The 12,358-nt window shown below is 34.2% G+C and overlaps 1 protein-coding gene across 6 annotated transcripts in view; it reads left to right on the forward strand.

The window, feature by feature from the left end:
• The window catches only part of PRKX (protein kinase X-linked), a 133,671-nt gene that overhangs the window by 100,594 nt on the left and 20,719 nt on the right, over positions 1-12,358 (forward strand). For 4 of the 6 annotated variants that reach the window (XM_031959034.1, XM_031959035.1, XM_031959033.1 and 1 more), the window contains exons 4-5: positions 2,442-2,492; positions 5,053-5,172. In XM_031959034.1, coding sequence (XP_031814894.1) covers positions 2,442-2,492; positions 5,053-5,172 — 171 coding nt within the window. The remainder of the gene's footprint in view (positions 1-2,441; positions 2,493-5,052; positions 5,173-12,358) is intronic. The other 2 variants (XM_031959036.1, XM_031959038.1) reach the window with 1 other exon arrangement.

Genomic DNA, 12,358 nt, shown 5'->3' on the forward strand with positions numbered 1-12,358 from the left:
ACTTGGGAATGGGAGAAGAGATCTTTGGTTCTTTTTCAAATCTTTTGATTCCCTGTTTGGTGATTTTTCCACTAAATGGAACTATGTGGAAGAAGGCCTCAAGGATCTTGTGGAGCTCTTCATACAAACCCGAACTCATTTTGAAAAGAGCATTTTCTATCTCAGAGACAAGATAGTATTTTATTAAGGCTTTAGTGAGTGGGTGAGTCATGCATTTGGAGTGATTTATTTAAAGGAAGAACTACACTGAAATGACTAAAATACGTTAAAATCTTGTTTTTAATTTCATCTAATTTTCTGATTACTATAATTAGATAAACCTTTCTACAGATCAAAGAATAAAAATGCTTACAGAATACATTCAGTCAGATATTTATTAGGCTTCTGCTTATTGTATGCTGGGCATTGTGTTAGGTACTTCTGATACAAAGACAAAAATGAAAAAGTACTTGACCTCACAGTGCTTACATTCTTTGTGGGAAATCCAAAGACAGTGCAGGCATAAATATAAGTTACAGGTCCAAGAACTGAAGATAATCTCAGGGTTGAATAGTGGATATTGTGCTAAACTTGCAGAAGAACTGGTTTTTTATTACTGGCTTAGTCATTTTGCTTTGGGATCACAGGCAAGTCATAACCTCTCAGAGCTTGTTTCTTCATGTGGAACTAATAATGCTTTACTGTGTAAGGGGATGATTAGGAGGATTAGGATAGATGCTAGTAGAGCTAGGACTCCTCCTAGTTTATTGAGAATAGAATGTAGGATTGCATATGCAAATAGGAAGTATCATTCTGGTTTGATGTGAGGGGATGTGTTTAGTGGGTTTGCTGGTGAGAAGTTGTCTGGGTCTCCTAGTAGGTCTGGTGAGAATAGGGCTAGAAAAAGGAGTAGAGGAGTAGTAGTATTAGGCCTAAGGCGTCCTTGATGGTGTAGTAGGGGTGAAAGGGGATTTTGTCTGAGTCTGGGTTGACTCCTGAGGGATTGTTAGAACCAGGATTGTTGGTCCAACTTCATGATTCCTTTACCAAAGACCTCTGGAGTCCTCTCATCATAGAAACTCCTTCCATCACTGAATCTTTGCAGCTTATCTTCTTTGGTCTTAAAACTGCTTGAGGCACTAAGCCCTTGTGACTTATCTAGAATCATACAACCAGTATGTGTTAGAAGTAAGAGAGGCAGTCTTACTTTTACCTGTACACTACACACTTGTCTCATTAAACTTCGAAGCATCATTGACAAGATGTGTAAGGGTTAAATGCATTATATTATACGTATTTGAGAGTAGAGGAGTATAATTTTTGCCTAATTTAGAAAGTTCCCCAGGTACAGGTGATATTTTAGGGAAATTTGAAAGTTAATAATGGAGCATAATATGGAATGGAATAGGGTAAAAAGGAATTAGATGGTGGATAGTTCTTTAAAATGTTAGATATTGTAATGAATTAAAACAAATTTTAAGAAAAGAAAAAAAAAAACCTTGAGAAAACTAACAGATGTGGAAGTTGTGAACCCTTTTCATCTTAGCTCTTTCCTTTGTTATATGGGAGAGGTTGTAGAGAAAAGGGCAGAATACTTCAATTTAGGAATCAACTCTGATGTGAAAAGCACAAACATCAAAAAGATTCTTTTCATAAACAAAATTAGCCAGATACTTTCCACAGAGTTTATTAAATTTACATAAGAGAAACATTCTTTGGCTTTTTTTTACTTTGACTAATAATAGAGAATTACATAGCTTTTTAATAAATCTAACATTGGAATGGTGTTTTTTGTTCTTTTATGTGTTTATTCCTTGAATTCAGTATTAATTAAGACTATAAAGTGATTAAATATCCTTCAGAGATATGGATAACTAAACAAGAGAATTGTGACTGGGCCTAACCATTCTGGAAAGCACTTTGGAATAATAGGAAAAGTAGATTTAATCGTTCATACTCTTTTACCCAGAAATTACATTGCTAGGCTTATTGTCTGGCAAAAGGTCATTGACAAAGAGAAAATCTCTTTATGTTCTGAAATATTTATAACAGCTGTTTTTGTGGTAACAAAGAACTGGAAACAAAGATACCCATTGATCAGAAAATGATTAACATATTGTGCCATGTGGATGTAACTGAGTTACTATGCAATGAGAAACAATAAAGATGATAAATATAGAGAATCATGAAAGAACTTACATGAATTGATACAATGTAAAGTAAATAGCCAAGAAAATCAATATATATGATTATGTTAGTATAAATAGAAAGAACAACTATTGTAACATAAGTGAATACTGCAGAATTACAAGGAACATGCCAACTGGCATAGAAAAGATATGAGGAGACATCTCCCCCTACTGCTCTGTAGAAGTTAAACCTTGTGTAGAGATTTTTTTTTTCTTTTTGTTCATTGACTTTATTTTATTTTTCTTTATTTCCTTCCCTTTAAAAATTTATAGAGTGAATAATTCTCTGAGATGGGGAAGGGTCAGAATTACACAGGAGAAAAGGTAGGTGAAGCAGTAAGAAAAGAGGCAATTATAAATGTTTTTAAAAGAACATAAGTTTTAATTTTTTTGAAAGGTGTGTAAGTTGAGACCTGCCTTCCCACTTTATTCCTTCCCTATAAAAATAGAAGTAGGTATACTATAAAATAATCTCAGCTATTTAGATAAATAAATAAAAGTAGGATTGGTGACATAGTCTATAGAAGTTTAAGATTTAAATGTGGTGTTAAATGTTACTTTACATATCTCTGGGGTTTAATAGACATAGGAAACATTCCTAAAAGAAAATTATCTGATAGAGATGCTGATTATATAAAACAGGGAGGTCAAACATGCAGCTGGATGAAGCCAAATCAGAGGAATTTGGAATTAGAAATATTAAACAAAATCAATAAAAATTAGTAGAACATAGATAATATTCATATGTGGTTTTCTATGTAAAATATGTGGCCACAAAGAATTTTATTTATTATATGGTTACTCTAGTTTCCAGAGTTTGAAACCACTGAAATAAGGATTCTGATTTAAATTATTCTCATGTATAGTCCTTGGAACTTTAGGGTGTGTGTGTGTGTGTGTGTGTGTGTGTGTGTATTTTCTGAAAATATGCCACATCTCTGACCCTAGTAATTTGATTTGATTTGTCAAAAGTGTGGAAAAACTGTGTGAGTAAGCCCCAATACCCTCTTTGGCTTTCTTTCTCTAAGGATGGGAAATGAGGAATAAATTCAATTGGCATATCCAGATACTACTAGTAGTTAGAAGCCACAAGACTTGCCACTAACTTTATTTACTTTTGTACTACAAGAAGGGTACAATCGACATCTAGGTACACTGTAAGATTCTGCTTGCATTCTCCTTACTCTTTCAAATGCTCTTTATTCTCTTATTGATCATCTAGTCCAGCCCTTTGCTTATAATGTGTCCCTTAAAAGAAGTAGCCCTTTAGCTTTTGCTTAAATACTTCCAGGGACAGGGAATCCTACCTAGGCATCACATTTGGTAGAAATCCTCTTTCATTGGTAGATAGTGCCTTCTTTTATAGAGTCAGAAGTGCCTTTTCTTGCATCTGATGCTCTTTGTTCTGGTTCTTTACCAATGATGGCAGAATAAATCTTGTAAACTAAAAAGATTCTTTATCTCCTCTGTAATATTTAAATAATTTTAACAGTGCCATTTGAGCTAAAGCAAATTATTCTGTGTCTTTTCTGAAGCTAGATATTGGTATCTCACATTCATCTTCATTTCAGGTATTTTGCATAAAATTAACCAAAGTTAACATTAGAAATGAAGTTTTGAGTTTACCAAAAGAAAAGTTTGAAAAGTCAAAGAAACTGTAAGCGAGGTTAAGTTTATAATTTCATATTCTTAACAACTGAAAATTTAAAAATAATATTTTAGATTGCATGCTAGTTAAAAAATGAATGATGTTTTAGTTTTAATTTTTGTTTAATTTTATTTTAACCCTTTTCCAAAACTCAAGGACTGAGTGGTAAGTATACTTAGTTCACTTGTATTCAATATGCTACTAGATGGCACTAGAGATTAGAATTGTACCAGACTTGCTCATATGTTTCTTCATGGTTCAAAGAACTTGGAACTATTCCCAGTTTAAAATAAGAGTCACGCAGTGTATCCAGTTTAAAAAGCACAGTAAGCTAAGGATGAGATTATAATAAATTTTATTTTGCTCAGAAATGCCAATACACCAATATTTGAACTGTAGTACTTTTTTCTAAAGAGTGTTATGTAATGGGCTGAGGTTTGAGTTGATGCACTGAGGTCCCAAGTAAGTGAGGCTAAATAGTAATTGGGCTATACTCTATTAATATACATGATTGGATAAAGAATGGTCCCTGCCCACTCTCCTTGCAAGTCTTGATGTGTTGTAGAGGAAATGACGATTTTGGTGGGTGGAGACAGAGAGACAGGAAGGGAAGCTGGGAGAGATTAACCTGGGTTCCATTCTCCTGGCTGCTGGTCTTGTGGCTGGTGATCTAGCTAGCTTCTTGACTCAGCTGCACACATTGCTATCGCCGATTCTCTTCCACCTCCGATCCTTCTTCACTGAGAATAAAGACTGACGATTTTCCCCTAACCTGAATTCCTGCCTCCTGCTGATTTAAAAATACATGGTCTTCACAGTGTTACTTGTTCTCAAAGCCAAATTTTTATTGGGATTTTTAAAAAAATTCATCAATATCAGCTAATACCAGATGACTTTGACATTTATTAGTGGATTGTAAACTGGTTAAAGATTGGGTTCAGAAGTGTCAGAATTTGTCTTTGAAGAAATCACAGAATAACTCATATTTAGGCTGCTTGAGAATCAAGTTAATTAATTCCCTTATCCTGGCACACCCTCATAAGGATCATTTTCTGTTTGTATTACTCTTCACTAATAACAGTAGGTTTGTTGCCTATTATCTCTTGCTTTTGTTAAAAACATTGTGAAAAAATTTCTGTACAGGTAAATCATATCGTATTCAAAATTTTGGAATTGTGAAATATATTGGAAAATTTATGTTTCTTTTTCTGCCTTTTTTGTTTGTTATTCTTCCAGAACATGGACACTCTGTGGGACACCAGAATACCTTGCTCCAGAAGTCATACAAAGTAAAGGTCACGGAAGAGCAGTAGACTGGTGGGCTCTGGGGATTCTGATATTTGAGATGCTGTCTGGGTAAGAGCTTCTTTATGGACCAAAATTCAGCATATTTGCAAACATTTTTCTGCTTCCTTCTTGTATCAGATGTATAAAGAGAGTCATTGGTGCCTTGAGAAGTGAAGTGTCTTACTAGTCATATTAAGGATACAGCTAATATGTATCAGAGGTGGACCTGAGCCCAGTCATTTGGCTCTGATGCCAGGTCTTTATCTGCTGTAGAACATTGTTTCTTCCTATATAGTGACTATTTTCAAAAGTATAGAGATTATTCACTTCAGTAATTCAAAAGATTTGATTTCATTGATATGGCAATTATCTTCTACAGACCCTTGCAGATGGGAATTCCTTGCTTGTGTTCATGACTTACTGTTGCCCATCCCACCCTGACCCATATTCTCTCTCCCACTTCCCCTCCATCCATCACTTTAGTAGCCAGCTTTTTGATAATGAGCCTCTGTGAACTTAGTAGTGTTGCTCCTTAGCTTATATTACAGTTAGAGAGACAGGACCCTATATCTTATTTTCTATAATGTAGGAGAAAGACTATTGGACTTGAATTTAGAAGACATCTGAATTCATATCCCACATCTGATACCTCTTCACTGTATAATAATGGGCAAGAAACTAGGCCTTTCTGAATGCCATTCTCTATCTATAAAATAGGAATGACTTGGAACTCAGGAAAAAAAAAACCTGTTTCCAATTCCTCTTCCAACATTTGCTAGCCATGTAATCCTGGGCAAATCATTTAATCTGTCTATACCTTGGTTTCCTCACTTATAAAGTGACAGGGTTAAACTTGATGACATGTAAGGTCTAATTTCTAGTTTGTTTTATGAAGTACATAAATTCGTGCCCACTAAAAAAAAAAAAAAAAAAAAGATCTGTGAAAAGACCACTTTTTTCAATGATCTTAATGGAGAAAAATACACAAGATAGTTTTTTGCTTTTTGAAATTTTTATAGGGTTTTGCCACAGAATCACCTAAGAAAAGGAAATAGTGCGTTCTTTGAAATAAACACTAGTTAAATTTACCTCCTTTTCTATGAAATGACAAATAGATTTCTTCCATTTATTTTTAATCTACAAATTGTCTCAGGCCTCCGTTTTTAGTAATATTTTTCAACACAAGGTGGCAGCATTTTCTGTAGATTAATTTGCATTCCTGGATCATGATTTTGATCTTCAATAAAGTTATAGTATCTTAGCATTTTAGAACTAGTCCAGACCAGTTATTTTAGAGAAGAAGCTGAGCCCCAGAGAAATATAAATGAAGATAACGTTTTTATCTTTCGGCATGGCTAATAAGAGCAATAAATTATGGGTCATTGATAATATGATTTTGTATTATCCCATATTGTAAAGGATTTTGTTTTTGTTTTTCTTTTTCTTTGGTATTTGGTATTTGGTAGAAAAAATTATAAAGCAAAGAAAATATTTCTTTTTCATTGCTGTTAAAATAAACATGCATAAAGAAATTCTACAAACAAGGCTCGATGCCCTGTACCATCTTAATAAGCTATGTTTCCCCCCTCCCCCCCCAAAAAAAGTAAAAAGATAGTCCCTTTGAAAGAAGGGAATGAATCAATCAATCAGAAGATACTAGAGCTAAAAGGTACTGTAAGATCGTACTGTAAGATCATCTTTTCCAATCCCTTCCTTGTCTAAGGTCACATACTGACAAATAACTGGACTGTTTTTCAGACTACAAATACAGTACTCCTTCTGTTACATCATACTATCTCATCCAATGTTTATGAAATACTTCCTATTTGCAAAGCACTGTGTTGTGCTAGACATTGTGAAAAATAAAAGATTTTAATACATCCTTTTGTCTAAAAGTAGCTCACCCTTACTCCACTGGGGCTATATTCTTTTCTCCCATGATCAAATCTCAACAGTAGGAAGCAGTTAAGAAAAGTGTAAAATTGACTGAAAATGAGAGTTCCTTAGTGTTCCACTATTGGACAAACACTGAGTATAAATCCATCGATTGGAGCTATGACCCTTTCTGGTGTACTTACATTTATAATTTATGTTAATCTCTCACTCTTATTAGTACTCATTATCAAGAATGATTTAAAAAAAAATCCTAATCCTTCTTTAAAGTATATTTGAAATTCAGCATAAGAAACCATTAATTGAGCCATTATAGCTAAAACTATGTCACAGCTAAGACATAGAATAGATTTTGTTTGTTTTTTACTGTCAAGAACTTTAGGTCAGATTTAAAATTCAAAGCAAATAATGCTGATGACAAGGAACTAAACATTCTTATTTCTAGTAGAGGTCTTCTTATGCTTCCTTTAATCTTTCTTAATTTACTTAAAATGTTGGCTAAATGAGGTCACCTCTGATATCTTTCAGTATAACATATTTCTTTAAGGTAAGTTTTATTTACTTGTTAAGCAGGATTCGGCATATTAACTTTGTTTTTCATTGCTTACAGTAAAATGATTTTAAATATACTACAATTTAGTGAATAAAAATACCAGTATTTCACAATATTATTTCTTAGATTTTAGCATAGTGTTAACTTTTCAATAAGTATTGTTATTCCTTCTGGCATGATTACGAGTGTTTCCCTTGGTATAAAAAATTTCCACTTCCTTTTTCAACTGCTACTAAAATATTTTTCCAATAATACTGTCATGGAATCTCTTGCTTACCAAGAACACTTTTTGGTTAATATATTCAATAACTGCTTTCAGGTGTGACAAATTTTCTCCTAGAGTTTAATGCCCTATATTTCTTAAATTGTTATGTTTCCACTTATGTATTATTACATGTGAATACATTTGAAAGAGGACCACAGCCCTAGTTTTGGTTGATAAATAGGAAAGGGAATATTCATTATAACAGCAGTAGGGAAAATTTCTCACAGATACCAAAGAAATGAATCAGTATTTAATTATTCTATGAGGTGCTAATTACATAAGATTCTGGTCACTAATGCCTGCAAAAGGAAATAATGAGACTGGAAAAAGCATGATTTCAGTACTGCAATACCATCTCAACTATACTATATACTCCCACACCTTTCCTTTTTTATTTTTATTTTATTTTTTGAAGCATATACTGTTTATGCTTTGAAAGCTTAAAAATAAGGAATATATTTATTTTATTCGTGTCATGCGCATTTGCATTTTAAAAATATTGTTATGTTTGCTTTACATTTTCTATTCAACTTGTCTTCCCTCTACAATGCTTTAAAAAAACAAAAACAAAAAACTCCATACCCCTTATTATTATTATTATTATTATTATTATTTAGTTTTGCCCAGTTCTTGGTTCTTTTATTTTTTTTCCATTTTCCTAGCCCTGAAATCTTCCTCAAGACATACATATATATATGAGGCAGTTGGGGTTAAGTGACTTGTTCAGGGTCACACAGCTAGGACATGCTAAGTGTCTGAGGCCAGATTTGAATTCGGGTCTTCCTGACTTCAGGGCTAGTGCTCTATCCACCCTCAAGACATATATTATATATTTAGAGTTGAAAGGAACTAGAGATATTTAATCTAATAACTTTTTAATTTTATACATGAGGAAGATGAGACTTAGAGAGGTAAGTGATTTAACCTGCCTGATGATGGACAGTGATTCTTTTATCAAGTGCCAAAAGAACACTCCTCACTCATCCTTGGATTTTTGCCTTATTTCATTACAAATTTTCATTAAATTTGGATCTTTTGAAGGGAGGAGTGGTAGAAAATAGACCAGGAAATAGCTATTTAGTAGAATATTTCTCTTTCTGAAATCCTTAACTGTATCAGATACTTAGCTAAATTCCAGTGTTTCAGAGGGCCTTTATCCTTTTCTAATAACCCTTAGTGGAAGGCTGAGATATGAAACTGACAAAATTATTTTAGGAGATCATCTTGGAATTGGTCTTTGCAATTTTAATTCTTTTCCTTTGGTTTTTCAAGAGTTCCTCCTCCCCCCCCCCCCCCCCACACACACACATCTCAATTGCTATGCAAACAAACAAAAAATAGATTGGTGGCTTTTTTCCTTCCTCCCCATTATTGAAAATTATCATTAAAGATTCCTTCTTATTCATATAGCCTAATTATAAAGGTACTTTACAAATCTATAGTATTCTCAGCAAAGTTCTTGTTTCTCTTGCCATTTTACTTTATAGCTCTTTGCTCTACAATGACATGAGCATGATACCTATCACCCTTGCCTCCTTGGTCTCACTGTGATCATAGATCCCAGTGTGGGCAATAGAACTGTTGTGGAACCACAACCAGACAGGGAGAACCTGAATTCTGCTAGCCAACTCCAAGTTCTTGGGCATGAGCTACTCACTACCTGATGACTGGAAACTTCAAATTCAGTCCAGTCCTTTATGCTGCCTACATCTTTTCCTCTCACCATGTCATTAGAAGTGGTATAGAGGGCTTTGGAGGCATTCCTTCTATCTTCAAAGATGAAGTCTCAGTGGCTTTATATGTCACTACATTCCATGCCCCTACTGTGTATTTGGTTATCTTAGGGATCTTTGTATGTCTGGACCTTAACTCATTGCTCAGAACAAAGCCAAGGGCAGAGTACAGACTGTATTGTCCTATTTGTTAAGAGCCATGTGTGAAGCACACTTGCACTATGGAATACCATGTGTTCTACCAAAAAACCCCCAAAAACTTGAAAGACAAAAAATCCCTCTAATCCTCTAAGGGTTTTCAGAATTTCATAGCTTAACTTTTCTTTGCTTTTCAGGATCTTTGAGGGAGAAAAATAAGAATGGCAATGGCAACAACAATAACAGTAAAAATAAAAAAAAAAAAACAAAAAAAAAAACGGGCTTTTATATATTGTTTCTTATGTGCCGGACACTGTTTAATGGTTTACAGATACTGTTTTGGGTCTTCTTTACAAATGTGGGATATAGATGCTGTTATTATCTCCCTTTTTCTAATTGAGGAAACTGAGACAGACAGGAGTGATTTATCCTTGGTGACACATTAAAGTAACTGAATCTGGATTTGAATTCAAGTCTTTTTGACTGACTTTTGCAAAATGCTTTACATACATTATTTGCTTCTCATAAAGGTGAGTAGTACTATCTCCATTGTATACCACTGAGATAATAGAGATTGGTATCTATCATTACAGTAGCTAATGTCTAAGGTAGGATAGGAATGTAGATCCTTATTTAGGATCTAAGTTCAAGATTTCTTTCCTCTACAGAGAAAAATGGTAGTCTTCAGGACATGTACATTGTAAGTTCCTGAAAGATAAGAATTCTCTCACTTTTGTAATTTTATCTTTGCTTTCTCTTGTAATTTAAATCCCCCTAGTGCCAAATGCACAGTGAGTGTTTAATAAATGCTTTTAAATTAGATTATTCACATCTTGAATGTGTCCCAAGTTTCCTTCCCTCTTGCCAACTCTCATCCAACAGCAAAGAACAGGATATCATAGAATCAAGAGCCACAGGGACTTTAGATGCCATTTAGCCCAGCAGTTGCAGATCTAGATTTCAAAACGCCACTTTGGGACTCAAAAAAACAACTCTTCCACTACAAGCTTGTTGTTTCCCACAGCCCAGTGTCAGGAGCCAGACATACTGCTACCACATTAGTTTGCTCAAGTCAGGATTTTAGCATGGCCCAGGTAGCTAGTCATTGAAATGTTTGTATGGGACAGGACCGCCATCTTGTGGGCACTTTTAGGTAAAACAGGTTTTTAACTTCGCTTTCTGTGAAAATTTAGACCCTCACTCTTTTTTGTATCCCTATATTTTTTATGATCCAATTTTACAAAAATTTCCCATTTTTCATCTCCTTTTTCTCATAGCTTTTTCAGATCTGTTGGTGGGGACAGCAGTTGTAACAATATCAGGCCAGTGTGGGTGTCAGAGGCCAAAAGAGCAAAATTCTGTATTGTCTCTAGGTCCTGCTCTCTCATTCATCTGGCCTTTAATAATGTTCTTGATTTCCCTCTGACTCTCATGCTAGCTTTTCAGTGATATTGGCGTTTCATTCCTAATCTCAGTCCCACTCTATTCTTCAGATTTATAAAATCTTATATAGCCTATGCTATAACTATGGACCCTGAACCCTAGAGCTCCCTCTTGAAGCCCCTCCCCTACACTATAAGAACTGACACCATATGGCTCTTCTTTGGATGTGGGAGGATAGCAGTTTGGCTGTGTAAAGGATACATGTATGTCTATGTACTACCCAGTCAGTCAGCCTTATGAACTAAAATCCTTCTTATCTTATGGAGTTCTCAGCTCTTTCACATAAATCCTTCATAAAATCTCTTTCATGTGCTGGATGTACTCTTTTAAAAAATATTTTTTTTTAACATCATAGAGTTTAAGAGTTAACTAGTCTAGCTTTCATGATTATACAGTTTGATTTTTTTAAAAAAGAAATTGATATTAACTTAATTTCTCCCTGTATTTCTTCCCTTCCCACTTTTCTGAAATTCGATTCCTTATAACCAAGACTTTTTTAGAGAAAAAGAAGAGGAAAAAATCAGTAAACTGATTAATATGCCCCCAAAATCTGACAAAATTTTCAATGTTCCACAGCTGTGAACCTTCCCTTTTCCTTTTCCCATTTCCACCAAAGTAAAGAAAATATATTTTCATATCTATTCTTTTAGGAACCTAACTTCTTTTTAAGTTGACAGCATTCATTTTATATTGTTTTGTGATTACTGTTCTTTTCATTTATATTGCATAGTAGTTAGTGATCGTTGTGTGTAGTTTTTGGCTCTGGTTGTTTCACTTTGCATTTATTCATGTTAAGTGTTTCTTTTCTTTTGCTTCTGTATTCCTCATATTCTGACATCTACTTGACTAAAATGGCTATTTTATGCATCAGACACTATTGTTAAAAAGTAGGGAAATAGGAAAAGGCAAAAACAGTCCTTGTTCTCTAAGAGGCCACATTCTAGTGGGGAAGATAATATGTAATAACTATGTATATACAATATATATACAGAGTAATTTGTAAGGTACTTTTTGAGCATGGTTCCAAATTGCTCTCCAGAATGGTTGGATGTATTCACAGTTCCACCAACAATGCATTAGTGTCCCTGTTTTCCCACATCCCCTCCAACATTCCACATTATCTTTCCCTGTTATTCTAGTCAGTCTGACAGGTGTGTAGTGATATCTCAGAGTTGTCTTAATTTGCATTTCTCTGATTAATAATGACTTGAAGCATCTTTTCATATGGCT

Source organism: Sarcophilus harrisii, chromosome 3 (assembly GCF_902635505.1).
Source record: "Sarcophilus harrisii chromosome 3, mSarHar1.11, whole genome shotgun sequence".
Classification (NCBI taxonomy): domain Eukaryota; kingdom Metazoa; phylum Chordata; class Mammalia; order Dasyuromorphia; family Dasyuridae; genus Sarcophilus; species Sarcophilus harrisii.